This window comes from Lepisma saccharinum, chromosome 30, assembly GCF_977018435.1.
Source record: "Lepisma saccharinum chromosome 30, izLepSacc3.1, whole genome shotgun sequence".
In the NCBI taxonomy this organism is placed as follows: domain Eukaryota; kingdom Metazoa; phylum Arthropoda; class Insecta; order Zygentoma; family Lepismatidae; genus Lepisma; species Lepisma saccharinum.
Window position 1 is genome coordinate 31,136,748 of NC_139258.1, and position 19,803 is coordinate 31,156,550.

The following is a 19,803-nucleotide window of genomic DNA, read 5'->3' on the forward strand; positions in this document are numbered from 1 at the left end:
TGTCATGATAAAAATATCTCCTGTGTGTTCCTAATGAGTGCTCCTAAGACTATACAATATGAATAAGATTTTCTTACTTCAGATCTGACAATCCAATTTAACCTTTAGAGGCCAGACCTCTCGGGCACCTGAACTGAAGGGATATGGTGCCTTTTCTGGCAACGACTTTTCAAACTTCCCGCAATGTACAAAAAAAAATGAGACTAATTGTTGTAGACAAATGAAATTGGTTTTGATTTCTTTCTTAAAGACAGGGCTTTTAGCAGAGGTAAAATTTATAGATTGTGCCTCCCAATAATTAGTGTTAAAGGAAGAAGAAAGTTGAATTTTTAAAAAAAATGACATACTATGCCCCCTCAATACACCAAAGTGAATAAAATGTAGTATGCAGTGGTGGTTCTTTCCTACAACCATGTAAAGTTTCGTTGAAATCAGACTTATATTTCTTGAGTAAAAAATAATAATATATAAGGCAGCAGTGTTGCCAGCTTCGGGACAATGTCCAGAATTTTGCTTCTAGCGCCGGCACTGTGGATGCTGGATGGACCAAATTTGGAAGGAAGCATGACAAAGACCTTCTATGGGGATATGTAATGCACATGCCGAAACTTCGGAAAAAAAAAAACGGAAACTAATTTCGAACCTTGGGCCTTTGCCCCTGCTTCCCTCCCACATTTATTTTTCGGATGTTACTTAAAATGTTGCTTTTTACTCACTCTTACATTTAGAATTTAACTTGTTAAAAAAGATGCAGTGGTTGAGAAGTTACAGTCTTCTATCTTCAATATATCCAATAGTAACAAAAGGGAAACAAAGGCCCTTTTAAAACAGTGCTTGTTAATAATAGTAACAATGGATGTATTGTTTTATAATTCGAGTATGTCATACCTTCATATCTATATTAAAGATAAAAACAAAAAGACAGAACTGAAATATAGTGTATAGTTTTCAAGAAATGGCACGTTAATTGCTGCCGCGTGCTGCTGGTCGAAATATCGACCATCCTGCATCAAGGGGTATACATGTGGCAGTCAAAATTTCGACCCTCTGGCAGCTAAAAGTTAATGGTGAGTCAAACTCTACAATGCCCTAAATCTGTAACGGCTGAGGCCTTCTAAGTTCCTTGGTCATTTGGATGACTAATGGTCAGTGCCACGTGTCTGGAGCCCATTACTTCTATTCAACCTGCACTCTGATAAGGAATTACCAGATCAGTATATCCAAAAAAGTATGACACACTATGCCATATGTAGGACACAGTTATTCACAGCAATTAATATGAGTTCCTGGAAATTCTTATGAGTTGAAAAATAATGCATTTTGTAATGCAGGTTTTGAAACATACTATGAGGAGTCAATTTTCTCTACTGTCTGACCTTATCCAATTGAAATATGTATTTTCTTGATGCAAATTATGTGCTGAAAATTTAGGACATGTCTGGGGAAAAGAGACATCTCACAACCCTACCCTTGTGACAATAGGTCACAATTGAAATTTTGAACATAAATTATAGAGCTGCTTCAACTAAAGACAAGAGTGTTAACCATTTAGCTAAGCCAAAATGAAAGAGGATTAATTGTATAATCTCAAGGATTAAAGTTTATTGTGAAGTCAATGCTTTCAGAGAAGCTATGCAACTGGACTTCAGTTTTAAATGGATTCTGAGCCGGTAAAATAATATTCTGCAAGGACTATTCAAATACTAGAATTTAATAATAATTACAACTGTGTAATCAATTGAAATAGATTTAAAGAAATACAGTGGAACCTCAATTCTACATACACAGATATTTACATCATATTAAGTTCCACTGTACTGATAAATGATCTGCAACACACAAATTAATCAATTCTAATACTATAAAAATTAAGACCAACCATACTGGCAGAGTTTCCTTCTCCTTTATTTTCCATGTACTCTATTATTAGAATTAAGTTTTGGTGATAATATTTTCTGTACTTTTTCTGCTTGCATTAGCTGCCTTATTAAAAATTAAAGAGGTACTCACAAAAACAAAACACAATGCACCTCCCTGATGATGTAGTGGTAACATCATTGCCTTGTAATAAAGAGATCCTGGGTATGATACCTGGTGAATGCATATGGTGGTTCAGATTCCACTTTTAACAGTAGGTCCAGTCCTGATAAGACTATCTGTGCATGAAGTGGACTTGAAAGGCAAACTCAACAAGAAAACACACAGTCTAACAGAATCAAAATAAAACCATACAATTTCATTAATGTATAAATACAATTGAATATAAAAAAGTGAAATATTACAGCTGCACACTGGAATGCCCCAATTCTATGTGGCTGGCATTCCACAACTGCCGCTATTTGATTGCATAGAACTAAAATTGTTGTACATGAACCCCATAACAAGGCCCATATTGAGATCCATCGGTGGTTGTTGTAGTTCATTCTCATTCTCATTCTCACTTTGTAGTACAGGTACAGCTGCTGCATTTGCATCATCTGGTTTTAAACTGGTTGAACTATCAATTTCTTGAGCCAATTGGGTTCTTTGTTGCATCGATGTAAATTTTTCATTTTCATGCCGTCTGCGTGTGTGCTTCAAGTAGTTGGGATAGTTTGTGAAAGTTCTTTCGCAGTATTTACACTTGAAAGGTCGAGCTCCAGTATGAATGTTAAGATGTTGCTGGAACAGTAACAAATATCACAGTAATATATGTCTAAAAGTTTCTGAACTATTTGAACATGGCCAAATTGACCAACTCCAGAGAACATGAAATGGCACAAAATGGAGGTAAATACACTGCAAACTTGCGATATTTATCAAACACTTCTGTAAAATCAAATCAGTGTTACTTCACTTGTAGTTTGCGATTGCTACAAGCATATAAACACAATTTTTACTGTAATGTTTTGGGAGAACACACACTTCCTTCATCATTTATTTTTAGTTTGGGTAATGTTATAACCAGGGTGCAGATTTCCACCAATTTGCCTTTTTTATTCCTTTGTAGTAAAATATAGGCGTTAATGTTTTAAGTTTGTTTCATGGTATTTCTAGCCTGAAAATTATTTTTTATATTGCATACAGATGCCTATTTGGCTTAATAGTGCCTAAAATGCCTATTCTGCAATTTTTGCTTACTTCAGCATTTTTACATGTGTTTATGTTTATGCTTTAAGTACTTTGAAGAAGGCAAGCTTTTGTTTATGTTGAACTGAATTAAATCTGGTATTTGCTAGATTTGAGGGTCGCAAGCGAAGTCAGATCTTTGGAAGCTCAAATGTCACTTAATCAGGGTAAGCATGAACGTATCTAGGGACCTAATTTTCAGGGGGAAGAATTGAACTTAGAATTAAATTGGGGGGGGGAGACCCAAAAAATTGTCCATCCCATTAAAATAGGGCTCAGAATTATTTGCTAAGTAACTGTTTCCTTTGTGAAATCGCAAGTATTACTCCACTTCACTTTGCTCCCCAGGTCCCAGGAGGTTAACAAAAGTTGTAAATTTTAATGAACAAATTAATTAACAAAAGTTGCAAATTTTAATGAACCTGAAAATTTGGGGGGCAAGTGCAGTGGTGGATCTACCTTATGTTATGCAGCATTAACTTGAATTAATTCTTGTCTACACAAATCCAACTCTTTTTTTAAAAAAAAAAACAAATAGCCACACTTATATAAACAAAAATATGGTTTTGATGCTACTCAAGGGCATCTCAGTTTGGCATCTGAGCAGTCATCCCTGTCGCCCGGCCCTGTATTTTTTACTTCAAGGGGCCTTTTTAAGTGTATATTATAGAGCCGTTTTTATTTTATCATGCCTTTTAAGTGCCTATTTCCATTATTTTTGGTGCCTATTAGCCTGACTATTTGTGAGGTTTTTAGTGACTATAAATCCAGGCCCTAGTTATAACAGTGAGATAAATTTAACGAAAACAAAAACAAGCAGGAAAAGTTAGTAACTCGCTTATATCTAATTAATGTTACATTGTTGGAACATAACTGCTTCTTTCTTGTTAAATTTATCCCATTCACATGAATGAGTAAACTAATGGGTGCATTAGCACTGAAGGTTATTCATCTGCACCTGTCATGTTATGTGGGGAAATCCCCTTATATAAAATCCACATCTAAGTATAAAAAAGTAGTGTAAACTGGGCCAATTTGGAGATAAAAGTGGACGGTATAAATTAACATGAATAATTGCATAGCACACTTTACCTGTAATGTCCGGTTATTAAGAAAACCTTTTCCACAGTAGCTGCAAATGTGTGGTCTATGATTTAAATGAATTTTTGCATGTTCCTTCAGTGCTCCATCTGTTTTGTAGCATTTGTTACACACTGCACATTGAAATGGGCGTTCCTCACTGTGCGTACTGTAGTGATTGTGAAGCTGAAGTTTAACGGCAAAACTGCAAGAAACAGACAAATAATTAAAATAATTTACAGTGGTAGAGAAACAAACATGATAATCACACACTCAACTCTAGAGCTGAGTTGGTACCAATTCCCATGGGCATCATTATAAATTATGGGTGGAAGTCAGATCATTTTCATAAAATTGAAAATGGAAACAATAAAATAAAATAATATTAATTATTATTACAAATTATTGCTTCATTTACAATTTCTTATTATTAGTTAATACATCAGACAAGTGATTACAAGCTAAATTGATTTTTCACATTTCATGCCATTAACATATTGAAATGAATACAATGATTCTATTTTATTACATTTTAAACAGCATATCCAAGAAAAATCTTTGAACGATAGGGAAATATTACAAAAGTATAATGGAATATGAAGTTCTGACTTGATTTCTGCACCGATTTTATGATTGTTACCAGCTCTTCAACACGTGTTACTTGGAAATGAATCTCTGGGCCATTTTCTCAATAGCATTTATAGGCCTCCCCTATGGTGCAGTGGTAGCATTGTCACCTTGTAATCAAGGGGTCCCAGGTTCGATACCCGGTGGATCCTCATAGTGGTTCGGATCCCACTTTAAACTGTAGGCCCCGTCTCGATTATCCTTACTGTGCATAAAGCGGACTTAAAATACCAACTCAATCAATCAATCAATAGCATTTATCACATTGCCTTTGTCTGTTGTTCACACACGTGCAGTGAATTTGTTTTTATAGACTAGAAAGGCTTGTGCCACTTGTCACTTTGGTTTTCAATCAAATAACATATTTTTTTTAAAAAAAAGAAGGAGAAAGTATATATGCCAAAAATAAAGTTTATAAGAGATTATTTCATATAACTATAGGTATGTATGAAACAGTGCAGTGTTTCTGGCTCAGTATCCAGTACTTTGTGATATACAATGGAACCCCAATTTTACATTTCCCCACATTATACATTCAATCTTGATGGTTCCAACAGAGCAAAATACTATAAAATTTTCCTGGATGTTACATTTTCCCGCATTTTAAGTTTTTCTCAGCTTAATCCCCAGAAAAATGAAAATGCAGAATTATGTAGTTGCTTCTATTGTAAGACCAACTAGACACCTACCTTTTCCCACATTTTTCACAAATAAAAGGCTTTTCCCCAGTGTGAGACTTGCGATGCTGCTGCATGTTGCCCTTCTGATGAAAGCACCGTCCACAGAGATCACACATAAAGCGCTTGCCAAACTTATGCAATGTCAAATGAGATCTATATCCACTGTTGGTCTGCAAGCTGCACAAAATAAAAATTATATCATCAAACAAACAAAAAATATCAGTGCATTAATCTAAATTGTCTATTTTGCCCATCTTTCCAATGGTATTTTCTTATTCTGCATTATGTTACTATTTACTTAAATCAGAGATCTTGTGAAAACTTTCCAGAAGGTACACAATTTTTTTTTAAAAAAATGCCCTGACATGTTTATGATCTTCACCTTCCCTCACACATGTGAAAAACATGGAACATTAAACAAATTAATATTTTAAAAAAGTCATCATTTTTCATTTCACATTTTGATAGAAAACAATAAATGTTCCAGTATTTTTAATAACTTGCAGGATAATTAACACTCAGATCTTGCCATTTGATGTCAATCCAGCATTATTGAACATTCCCATTAACATTTTTTTTTATGGAAATAGTAATAGTAATTAAGACTGAAAAGCAAATGAAAACTGTAACTTGGGCAGGGGTTAAATCTGGAATATATGCATTTTTGTTTGTTATGCCCATTTGAAGTCATAGACAGGTACCGCACCAGTTCGATCGAACCAATGTCCAATGGCTGAAGCCCGAACCCCTCTAAAGGTGAAGCCGTGCCTGGAGCCACATGACCATGGGGGTCTGCAATCTGAAAAGCAAGCTAAAACCAACCCTCGGAGGAACCGGTAAGGTGGAGGGGAAGGGGGCAACACAGAATGAGAAGTGCATGATGCCATGATGATGCATTTGGAGAAGTTCATGATGCCGCTGTATGGATTGTTGTTTTGACTCTACTTCGAGGTAAGGAATTCACGGTTCATCACCAGGAATTATTACAGGCATTTACATGCTAAACAATGTCAGGGGGAGGGCTGTAGAATGTAACAATTATAAATGATCAAGAAGAACTTCTTTGAGCAGTGCTTGAAGTGGAAGATAATATGAAAGGATAGTATCTCCTACCTAGGAACTTTTATGCCAAGCACCCCCCACCCAGCTAGCCCCAATGGTGAAGCAAAACCATACATAACAATCTCCACTTTGAGTACTGGTTCAGATAATATATGCACCAGTAGGAAGGTTCAGTCACTATCAAGTACAACACAATATTCTTCAATGTGTTGCCAAACCTTGATATCGCACCTTCCTACTTTACACCTTCGGTAAACATTTTACTTTTTATGCCATATTTTAAGAGTAGCAATAAACTCCTGGGGAAGGTTCTCAAAACATGACTGAAATATTCAGGTTGAGGACCAAAACCATATGCAAGTATATGTACTTGACTATATTCTTCAATAACTGGCATGGATACACCTAAGATGATTGCATTTCCCAATTTTATAGCTCATTCTCCTTAAGAGAGGTACAGTATTCAAACTAAAAATAAATAAATCCTCATCTAAAACTAAATTAAACTACATGGTGTAACAGCCCTCTAAGGGGCAGAGCCTGCCAGAGTGGCTTTTTCATTGGGTAACACATGCTGAGTACAGTCAGTGTTCTTTTTGGTGTGGGGGGGGGGGGGGGGTGTTTCGAATGACTATCCACGACACACCATCTACTTCCTTATGACGTCTGGCCCATACACTTGGCACAACTTATGATGATGAATTTCGATTGGCTGTATGTTTTGTAAGTTCAATAACTTGAACACCGAATGAACCTCGCACGCAGCGGGAGATGGAATAAGAGCCGACATGTTTCATCGCTGCCGCGACGCTACTGATGATTTTCGGGAGCCATCTTCTAGGACATTCACTAGCCAGGGCATGTGCCTCTCACGCATGCACAAAACCAGTTTCAATATGCATGGCCTGCCACCTGTGGGCGAGTGAGAAACTTACTTTCTGGATGCACCTAATACTTAGGGGACAAAGGTGCATCAAGTATCCAAAAGGTGCTCATCACACAACGTTTACAGCCATAGAGCATCTGATTATTTTCTTCACTGTTCTGGAGTCTTTTGCTCATTAAGCCAATGGTAGCATATTCACTATACTTATACACAAATACTTTCATTAGAGAACAATTCGTAATAAGTGAAAATATATATAATTGCACCAATATACATATACACACACAAAAGCACACTGAACAAAAATATGAGTGCTATTTTAAAATTATACAAGGGTAGTCTTTTCATCTTTAGTTGATTCTGTGTGTGTGTGCGCGTGTTTTCCTATATGTACTTTTTATTTCATAAATCAGATTTTGTTTTCCTATGAATGAGGTAAGTATGAGATAATACAACTTGGATTCTAGGGATCTGAAAGAACACTGGAAGAGGAATTGACAATTTGATAAATACTTTTAAGGGTGTTTCTCTCTACAATGGAAAAAATATATATGTTGTGCTTGTTAGGTGCTCCATAAAAACACACTGGAGAGAGACTACTAAATTTGATTTATGAAAATTACTTTATTCTCAAAATATTTCTATTTATTTGTTTTCTGGAGATATTTAAAATTTTATTTTATCTTTATTTAAATTATTTCTGCTTTTTGTAATTTGAATTTCAGTTATTCTTTCCATTCTTTGTCAGCAGTTTTGGATTCAGATTTTCTTTTATTGAGCTTAGCATAAGAAAATAATCACTTGGTCTCAACAATGCATTCTCTGTTGCTAGGATACCTGTGAAATTTTTTATCTCTTTTTAGTTCCATTGTAAACAAGGCATTAAGAAATATAAACCTCTTGTTCAATTAAACCTACACAGTGCTGCTCCTCATGGGACTTAGAAAGATAAACATTCATAAATTCCATACTGGAAGTATTTACAAGTTTGCATTAATCGTAATCTTACCACCTGGGCATAATATATTAGAAGTTTTTGAATAATTATATTGCCAATTGTACCTTAAGTTTAAGATACCAAATTTCACCCAATATTACAATTTCTAAGACTCGCCTGCTCTCTTATATGGTGGATCAAAAATATTCTTACTAGTGGTTGGAGTCACAAAGAGAAGTGTAAAAAGGCAAGCGAGTATCCTAGTAGATGTGTTGTACAAACTTTTGTTCATGCATGGACAGTCTCTTTGGGACTGGGCCTGCAGTTGAAAGCAGGATCTAAACTGCTGGAATGCACTCTCACTGGGAAATGAAGCCAGGACGTCTAGATTACAAGGTAGTAGGAAATGCCTTTGAGGAGACCCACAAATTGTTCAATCTGGTAATTGTATCCACCATTCTCTTTCATAATGTGCATGTTACAATGGGTGGTATTTCAGAAGTTTGAGACCACTGAAGCAAGAGGACAACACATTTTAATAAATATCTACAAACAGGTGTTCATGAAGGCTTTGTCGAAATGTAAAAGAGTATAGAGATGGTGTTTTTTAAAGAATAAGAGTGAGTACGATTTATGAGTGTCATGAGTAGAGCCCATGACTTTATGTTATAACATGTTTTTATTTGACATTGGATCGAATACTGTGGTGAGATCTTTACGTATCTGATGAAAATCAGCCGAAATAGACAAACTTGATAAGGCATATTTTGACATATTCAACCAACTGCATGTTGTTACAACATATTTCTTCAATTCTCTCATAATAAGACATAATTTTGTAATTGTCTTGCATATAAACGGTTATTTACAATATATTCTTCGTATCTTTAGCGCAATGGATAGTTTATATTATCGATGACAGGATGAGGAAATTACAGATGAAGAAAATAAAAACAGATGCTGTCTTTTTTAAAAACTAGTACATAACAATAATAGCCCCCTTTTTTTAATCATGCTGATAATTTATAGCCATGTGATCATCATTTAGGAAAAACGTTTTCCACCATTGTTGTGTGGGCACAAGAACCAACTATCAGGAAGTGAACAAGTTTCAATTGTTCTAATTTCTTTACCTTTCTTTCACTTCTTACAAGGATGTCAAAATTAAAAATAACATTCGGTACATTACAGATCCTATTGATCTTCCAGAGCTGTACCGATTATGCTTTAGTTTCCACAAAGGTGTAAATCTGACATAATAGTAAATGATATGTAGGATATTTGCAGTGAACCTCACCATATTTTCAGTATTTTCCCAATACATTCTATGGTTAAAGGAATTCTGATTTCAATTAATCTCACCCCACCGTAGTCAATCTTTCCTGGAAGATATTGATTTCCCATATAATGATAAATTCGTAAGTAGTGTTGTGCATATTTTTTGCTTTACTGCGAATATTTCTGCATTTTCTGACATATTTTGATTTTTTATGACATGTTTTTCAATTTTTATGACATAATTACATACTGTACATATTTTACAGTTGTGTAGGACATAAAGTCTTGGGTCCTAGTCATGAGATACTAAAAGGGAAATAATATTTAGGAAGAATCCAAAGTAATTGGATAGGAAAACTGATTCTAGCATTTAAGTTGTTCGAAGGGTTACCGGACCACTATCAGCAAAAAAGTACAACACCATCCCAAGAGGTAGGAGTGAAGAATATGGATTAACCCATTACCTGTGGAGGATCTACATATAGACACTCTAAAAGTATTCCTTTTTTTGCAGTGCATCTATATAGATGGTATTGCAAATTAACGGTTCTTGTATTGTGGAAAGTCAATTTTAAAGATATGACTTTTTTGTGATGTGAGTGTTTTCCTATATTTTACAATTTGCACCAGAGTCTATTTATAGATTGCTTTCCTTAGTTTCATTGTGTGGTAAGTCTTTTTATAGTTATTATTTACATTGAATGAATATATAAACAAATTTGTGCTTCCATCTGTATGTAGATGATTTCTTTATGGAAGCACTTTCCTTCAACATTGCCACAAGGAAGCAGTTAATAGGAAAAAACCTACCAAATAATGTAAAATTAACACCTCTTCAGTTATAAAGTAATGATGTTTAAATATAATACAATAAGTACATTTATGTCAGTCTCCATCATGGAGTGGTCAGTGTAAAAGCACTAAAAAGCCAGAGGTCTTGGGTTCAAACTGAGGATAAGGTTTGGATGTGTTTGTCCTATTCCATTTCATTATTTCATAATGATTAACCTGAGAGGTAAACAGTAACATGAACTAATTAAATTAGAAAAGAGAGAATACTACAGAATTGTTCATCACATGGAAGGTCTTTCTCTGATAAGAGATAGAATGCACTTTTCAATTACTCCTATACGTATACCAAGTCATAGAGTTATAAATTTTCTGAAAGATGTATTTTTTTAATGCAAATTATGTGATGCTCAAAATATAGGACATTTACAATATTGTTCAAATAATGAAAAAAAAAAGATCATCTGGTAACACTGCTTGATCTCGAGTTTGTATGAATTTGGAATGACATTTACATGTTCCAAAATAAATAAATAACACAATAAATACATTGCTTCCTTTGAAACTAGACATCTCTCTAGACAATGTATACACACATTTAATTTTGTAAGTAGTTATAGCATGCCATTTAAAATTATATATATATGTAACCCTTCAAATCCCTATATAAATTTCTGGACCAATTCCATGACATACGTGTCCTAAAATAATGATAATAAAAAAATAATGAAAATCATGTTAAAAACTGACAATTTTTATTGAAATATTGGGTTGGATAGATATATTGTGTAATACCTCTATTATTGAGTAAAATACAGCGGCTAAATTTGACTTCAGGGAGATGGCAATAAAATTACACCTTGCTTCATATGGAACACACATGGTCATAGAGTTTACATCTAATGAGTAAATCCAGATAAAAATTTATCTGGATTTTAGAAATTGAGATATCACTTATTTATTCATTTCCTACATATCTGAATTATTAGTCATCTAGATTATCTTGATATGAATAATCAGATTATCCAAACTTCCAGATTATTTGTTGCCTTCACAGTGTATACTGAAAAATGTTAAATCCAGATATCTGTCATCCAGGATTTTGGTTATCTCTCATTCAAATAAAATATATTTCAATGAACAATTGAATCTGCGATCGTATCTTTCCTGCATATTTTTTCATTTCTTGATTTTCCTTTTTTTTATGTCACTCTGAAGTAGAACCTTTATTTGTAAGGGCAGAATGATAGAAATTTTCAAGAATACTATGCTTTGATTATCTTTACTTTCAAACTTTTGTTTCAATTTCAGGTGAAGGACATCCAGTACACTAGCCATGAGTTGTCTATTTGTAATCTTAGGCATAAGATTTTCAGTTACTAAGATATTTTATATTAATAATTTGCCTTAGTAATTTTACTTATTCAGTATTTTTTGATACTGTACGTAGTTTATTAAAGCACGGTGAAAGTATTCTGTGAGACAGGAGGTTGAAAAAAACACAGCATTATTCGCAAGTGGACATTAAATTTTGCTTTCAAAACTGTAGCATATTATAAATTTAATGCATTCTCCTCATACAATTTAATTTGATGATTGATAAAGAAATAGGTTAATAATTATTATAGAGATTTGGGGCAGTTTAAATCACATAAACAGTAAGTCTCTACTCTGTCCTGGGAATCTCTAGAGCATCAAATGAAAAACATGCCTCTGCACAAGTAGTGACGTGAATCGACCAGCGAATGTATGAGGGAAAGTGAGTGTGGGGACAGGGAAACAAGGCTGCAGCTGTGTGCACTGCTTTGCTCCACCCACTTGCTTTCTCCCCTTCTTCACTGTCATGCAAGGCCTTGCTCCACAGATTCCCAAGATGGAGTGTATAAATTACCTATAAGTGATGCAAAGCTACATTTAAATTTGTTTCTGTATCACTGCTGGACATATTCATAGATACAAAATATTTACTCTTGAGGAATGCAACTGCTGCATTACCCAAAAATAAATCATTCATGTATTTGATTTATAGTAGGGATGGGCCGATATGAAATTTTGGCCGATACCGATAAAGTAACGATATAAAATTTACCGATACCGATAACCGATATTCTACCGATCCGATAATTAATTAGAAATTGTCCTTGAAGAACCCGAAAGGTTCATTGATCTCCTTAATAAATGTGTTTCAAGGTGACTGCAGTGAAAAAGAAATGGCATATTTAGACATTTACTTTTTTATAAATTAGGGCATGGAGATTATCCATAAAAATTACAACAAAATGGCAGAATTTTGCACTAAATTATCAAATATTTATCGATATATCAGATCGGTAAAATAATCGGTAATTTTACCGATAAACCAATATGCCTATATCGGCCAAAACCGATAGAGTACCGATTAATCGGTCCCATCCCTAATTTATAGACAATCATATGGAATAACAAGAATTTACACTCAAAACAACTTAAGCTAATTTAAGTTCAGTAAATATTGTCTCAGCTGTATCATTCACCCTGTAATGTTAAAAGGCATTGAACCTCGATGAATATATATGTACAGATTCAAATGCAGGAGTTGAACATTGTTCTTCAAGATACTAGTACCCCCTAATATTGTAACAGAAGAATAAAATTATGGTACAGTTTAGAGAATTCGAACCTACGTCTGGGCACCACTGCAGATTGAAATGCATGAAACAAATACCACATGTGGATAAAAACATTTTAGAATAAAGATCAAGTGAAAAGGTAAACAAAAGTTTCCTCCATTAACACAGGGATCCTCTGCAGCTGTTCATGACTTACAGAAATAAATACGTATTTTTTGTTGTGAACTAACCAATATTTATGGAAGTGTGTAACTTCTACTTAGGTTCTGTGAGGAGGGAAATCAATATGCGGATGTACGAGACCAAACTCTACCATTCTACTTTCAAGAAAGGACTTCCGAGTTCTGGCTGGAATTTTGGTGAGTATTTTTACTATTTTGTTATTTTTATTTCAGGGTGTCTGTCCGACAAGAAGATAGTGACCTGTTAACTTCTGGATGCTTCCAGCGCTCATCTTGAGAGCGGGGTCTGCTATAAGGGTAGGTGGGAGGGGGGAGAGTAGCCGATCTCTAGATGAACACTGGAAAGTGTCATCTGGGGGTTGGCAGTGTTGCAATGTCTTCTTTTCAGACAGATACCTTGCCATCTTTAATTTTATTCTGTTTATTAAAGTTTTTTCTCTCTTTTCAGATTAATTTCTATCACTGCGCCTATCTTCGAATTCGGAGTGGAATTCTGGTGAGTATTTCTAATATCCTGTTATTTTTATTTCAGGGTGACTGTCCGACAAGAAGATAGTGACCTGTTAACTTCTGGATGCTTCCAGCGCTCACCTTGAGAGCGGGGTCTGCTATAAGGGTAGGTGGGAGGGGAGAGAGTAGCCGATCTCTAGATGAACACTGGAAAGTGTCATCTGGGGGTTGGCAATGTTGCAATGTCTTCTTTTCAGACAGATACGTTGCCATCTTTAATTTTATTCTGTTTATTAAAGTTTTTTCTCTCTTTTCAGATTAATTTCTATCACTGCGCCTATCTTCGAATTCGGAGTGGAATTCTGGTGAGTATTTCTAATATCCTGTTATTTTTATTTCAGGGTGTCTGTCCGACAAGAAGATAGTGACCTGTTAACTTCTGGATGCTTCCAGCGCTCATCTTGAGAGCGGGGTCTGCTATAAGGGTAGGTGGGAGGGGGGAGAGTAGCCGATCTCTAGATGAACACTGGAAAATGTCATCTGGGGGTTGGCAGTGTTGCAATGTCTTCTTTTCACACAGATACATTGCCATCTTTAATTTTATTCTGTTTATTAAAGTTTTTTCTCTCTTTTCAGATTAATTTCTATCACTGCGCCTATCTTCGAATTCGGAGTGGAATTCTGGTGAGTATTTCTAATATCTTGTTATTTTTATTTCAGGGTGTCTGTCCGACAAGAAGATAGTGACCTGTTAACTTCTGGATGCTTCCAGCGCTCATCTGGAGAGCGGGGTCTGCTATAAGGGTAGGTGGGAGGGGGAGAGTAGCCGATCTCTAGATGAACACTGGAAAGTGTCATCTGGGGGTTGGCAGTGTTGCAATGTCTTCTTTTCAGACAGATACATTGCCATCTTTAATTTTATTCTGTTTATTAAAGTTTTTTCTCTCTTTTCAGATTAATTTCTACCACTGCGCCTATCTTCGAATTCGGAGTGGAATTCTGGTGAGTATTTCTAATATCTTGTTATTTTTATTTCAGGGTGTCTGTCCGACAAGAAGATAGTGACCTGTTAATTTCTGGATGCTTCCAGCGCTCATCTTGAGAGCGGGGTCTGCTATAAGGGTAGGTGGGAGGGGGGAGAGTAGCCGATCTCTAGATGAACACTGGAAAGTGTCATCTGGGGGTTGGCAGTGTTGCAATGTCTTCTTTTCAGACAGATACGTTGCCATCTTTAATTTTATTCTGTTTATTAAAGTTTTTTTCTCTCTTTTCAGATTAATTTCTATCACTGCGCCTATCTTCGAATTCGGAGTGGAATTCTGGTGAGTGTTTCTAATATCTTATTTTTATTTCAGGGTGTCTGTCTGACAAGAAGATAGTGACCTGTTAACTTCTGGATGCTTCCAGCGCTCACCTTGAGAGCGGGGTCTGCTATAAGGGTAGGTGGGAGGGGGGAGAGTAGCCGATCTCTAGATGAACACTGGAAAATGTCATTTGGGGGTTGGCAGTGTTGCAATGTCTTCTTTTCAGACAGATACGTTGCCATCTTTAATTTTATTCTGTTTATTAAAGTTTTTTCTCTCTTTTCAGATTAATTTCTATCACTGCGCCTATCTTCGAATTCGGAATGGAGTTTTGGTAAGTAATTGTCATTTATTTATTATTTATAGATTATCATTTGCTTTATTTTGTTTCTTTCAAGTGTTTTCTTTTTTGCAGGTCACTTGATCCACAGCTTTGAGCATCTTGAAGGACATACTCTGGTTAGTATAAGATTTAAAAATTAGAATTTATCTAGCAGGTTAAGCTTATATATTAAGATATTTCAGATTGCAAATGGACAACTCTTGAAAGTTTCACCTATTTTGTTTCTTGGTTCAGGTATGTTAGTTTTTAATTTTTGCGTTGATTTTATGGTGAAATATTCATATAAGCTAGTTGTAAGTTTATACTTCTATACTGTTGATTGGAAGGTGATATTGTATGGCTATGTTCTAATATTTTTTGTTTCCAGATACAGGTTGTTGTATTTTTTGTGGACAAATGTAAGTTTTCTTATTGCAGAGCTGCACTCTCATATTTCCATTTTTATTTTTTGCAATGTTCTGTAATTAATACATGATGAAATAGATTTTCATGTTTTTTTTTTTGTTTGTTTTAATCTGGTTTTGTGAAGTATACAAAAATTTCTGTACTAGACAACTGGTTGTATATGTTGCACAACCTGCATACTACACTTAAGAAAATGAAGTAGTAAAACCTCAAAGTCAATAGATTCCAACTAAATCAAAACAGGCAAAACAAGTACAGAGGTTTTCGTCTAATATTTAACCATGTTTTACACAATCTTTACAATTTTACAATTTTTATATTTTCAAGCTGATATTTTTTTTTTTTCATTTTTATGACACTTGATGTTTTAAAAATTGAAATCATAATTTTTAACCACACCAAATGTTACTTGCAAAACAAAAATATGGTTGTTTACTTAGTAAAGTTTGCAAGTACTATTTGCCAGTCCTAAGTCTGTTAAAGTGGGAAGGGAGATTATGATTTCAGACTTTTCTCATTTCTACCAAGACCCAGACTTGCTTTCACATTCTATTGGAGAAGCTAACATGTGAGGAAGCTATTCTTCTATGCATTGATGCACTGTAGATCTGAGTGTAATGCATGTTATGAAAGAAGAAAAAAGTAGAGGTTTTGAGAGCTCCAGAGCAGTTTTATGCAGGTATCGAAAACATTTCCTCCTTGGAATGGATATACTGAGAATCAGTAAAGAGTCTCATGCATGGCAATTAGATTTCCCACCAACTGTTCCTACACAGCTCCACAATAAGGTAAGTCATATGACAGAGAATAATACAACTTTGGTACTCTACTTAAGGGACTTAGTCATCCCATGACTAATACATAGGTGAAATGTATTAATTTATGGCACATGTAAGAACAAAATCTCATTTTCCCACACATTTCCAAGTTTACTTATATTATTATTAACTTCCTGCCTTTTCTAGGATTTTTTAAAGAACAGATCCATTGCCTTGACCTTTTCCAGATTCTCAATATTAGTGTTAACCCCTGATTTTGCTTACTCATGATGATGAGGATGAATGATGAAGACATGCTCACAAAGGAATACCCTGATTAGCCCTACCACTTATATCTATATATTTTATTAGGAACAAAATAACCACTCACATTTTTCCGCATTCTTCGCACTGCCATTCTGCCCTATCCCCTGGTTTGTGCTTCTCTTGATGCAATTCGAGTCCCTTTTTGGAACCATATCCTTTACCACACTGCTCACAGATGAATGGCTTTACAATGTTGTGTTTGGCAGCAATGTGACTTTGAAGTAGGCCCTGGTGACTGAAGTACTTGAAGCAATGATCACACCTGTAAAATGTTTAATATACACTAGCAATTACATAACATTACAAAAAGTTAACCACTTTTAATTCTAAATACAACCAATATGAATTCAAATAGATTTGAACCCCAATTTGGTTCTTTAGCAGTATAATCAAGGTTCTCTGCACATGTACATAGTGGAATCCCTATTTTACATTTTCCTGCATTATACATTCAATCCTGATGGTCCCAACATAGGAATTGTAGCTTTCCTGGTGACGTGATTCGAACAAGTGTTCTCGGGTTACCAGCCAGGTAAAGTCGAAGTTGGTTCCAACGTTTCGAGCGCATACATTGCTCTCATCAGGGAATGTAGAAATGAAGATCAATGTAGGGTTACATATATGAATATTATGGGGCGGAGTTTGGACTCTGTCTTGTTATTGACTTACTCTTGATCCTGGTGTTATTGGCTGGAGCTTTGTTTTTATGGAGGAGTGGGTTTCAGGTGTGACTGAGCTGGAGTCCCACGTCCCTGTTGAGATTGGTGCTTTCCCGTGATATGGCTATGGCTTCTTTTTAGGGATGTGCCGAAGCCGATTACAGATGTATGAAAATAGGCAGAAATTGACATATTGGTATCGGAATCGGCAAAAATCCAATATTTAAACTGGTACAGATTATACTAGAGTTTTTACCTTCTAATAAGTTTTATATTCTAGTTTTGTACGATTTATTGAAAATTTGGTTATGATTCATCATTATTGTAGAGTTTTTGTAATAAAATTATTGCAAACTCATTCAGAGGATCAACCTAACTATAAATCGGAAATAAAACAGTACATTGCTAAACCACGATCTGCTGTTGTATTGGAAATTCAAACCTGAAGCAAGTCCTGAGAAAATACTTGAGCATACCTGCTGCATCAGTATTCAGTGATTGAGTGTTCAGTGTTGCTGAACAGATTTGCGATAAGAGAAGAAGTAGGTTATTTCCTGAAGTGCTTCCAAATCTCGTGTTTCTGAAGTTGAATCAGGCAGAACAGGAATTCATTTTGCATTTCAAAGAACTGCCTGTGTACTAATGTTTAATCTCTTAAGAATCCATGTTCTTCTTACAGGTTCACATAACATTTTGTAGATGCAAATGTACATTCACATCTCTTGAGAATATATATGTATATACATATGATATGCAATAGAAATGTACATAGGAAATTTATTTTTGTCATGCTAAAAATAACATCCCATTTCTGTTTAATAATCTTATGTATCGGAATCGGTTAAATATCGGCATCGGTATCGGTTCCAAAAATTATCGGTGAGTACATCGGCATCGGTAAATTTTCAGCTTCGTCACATCCCTACTTCTTTTACTCGTCGGTCCCAGTAACCAGCACATTTGGCTATTATTTTGATGTCGGTAAATAAAACCCTGGGTCCCTCTGTGATGCTGTGTTCTGCAAGTCCTAACTTCTCAGGTTGGAATAATCTCATGTCGCGCTGATGTTCAGTACGTTGCTGTTCAATGGTGCATCCTATTTGGCCTATATGGCATCCCACACTCGCATGGTATGCAGTATACTCCTAGAATCCGAAACTCCAGGTTATCCTTGAGTGGAGGTCTGTGGATGGTCTTTACTGCGTGTCTTGTGAGACACGCTAGCAGCAACACAGGAGAACGTCCCACTACAACAGTTTTACCTTTATTGAGCACATCTCTGGGAAATTAAGTAGAATTCTCTGATGAAGGGACATCACAAATAATGCCCAGGCTGAGATTTGAACTCTGCATTATTAAGAAGTATGTTTAACATATGACCATGACACATTAATGAGGACATGAATACAATACTCTTATCAATAATGGAATGATGGGCAAGTGTTGCAAAGTAAAAGAAATTGCCAGAATTAAAACTCAACGTGCAAAGGTGAACTCATTACACCTAAAAACAATCCACGTAGGACCAAAATCTCTATACCTATGTGGAAAACAGATTTTACAGACACTCAGCATACATAACACAATGTAAAATTTTACAGAGGATTAACCCAGCTGTAATTCCAGGAATTACACCATTTTTACCTCAAGAACATGTAATTTTCTGGGTGTACTATAAGATCGACAGGTTGACTTGAGTGTGCCTTCCTTGGTCACCCCTTACACTCCACAAGTAAGATGAAAAAAAAGCACCAAAATTCATATATACCATATTGGCATGAAAGTAAGCTGCACTTTTTATCTATATTTCAACTGTGAAAAGTTAAGGTGTGGCTTGTATTCACACCCTTGGCTTTTACGACATTTCATCATATTGCATGCAGTTTAAAAACAATGCTTATATATCATTTTTAAATAATTCAACAATACAGCTAGTTGGTTGGTTGATTTGGTGTTTTAAGTCCACTTTACGCAGAGTAAGGCTAATTGGGATTGGACCTACAGTTTAAAGTGGTATCCGAACCACTATGTGCCTCCACTGGGTATCAAACACAGGACCCCTTGATTACACGGTGACGAACCTACCAATGCGCCATCGGGAGCCCTGCCAACAATACAGCTAGTGTCTGTGAATGAAACTGGTTGCATTCTAATGATGTAACAATGGAATGTTTGATTTATGTGATTAGATTGTGTTTATTATTTCGAACGAATCCACCACGTGGTAGGCAGACATGTGTATATTGCTTCCAAATACTAGATACGTACAATAAAATTGATACCAGTAATTTTTCTTCTCTCAATCTATCTTAATGTTGC

General features: G+C 35.3%; 1 protein-coding gene across 1 annotated transcript in view; it reads right to left on the minus strand.

Moving 5' to 3' along the window:
* Nucleotides 1-671: 671 nt before the first annotated feature.
* The window catches only part of LOC145981882 (uncharacterized), a 36,071-nt gene continuing 16,939 nt past the window's right edge, over nucleotides 672-19,803 (minus strand). Inside the window, exons 5-8 of the mRNA XM_083115363.1 lie at nucleotides 16,890-17,087; nucleotides 5,505-5,672; nucleotides 4,201-4,393; nucleotides 672-2,661 (exon numbers count right to left, since the gene is read on the minus strand). Coding sequence (XP_082971489.1) covers nucleotides 2,308-2,661; nucleotides 4,201-4,393; nucleotides 5,505-5,672; nucleotides 16,890-17,087 — 913 coding nt within the window. The 3' untranslated portion in view covers nucleotides 672-2,307. The remainder of the gene's footprint in view (nucleotides 2,662-4,200; nucleotides 4,394-5,504; nucleotides 5,673-16,889; nucleotides 17,088-19,803) is intronic.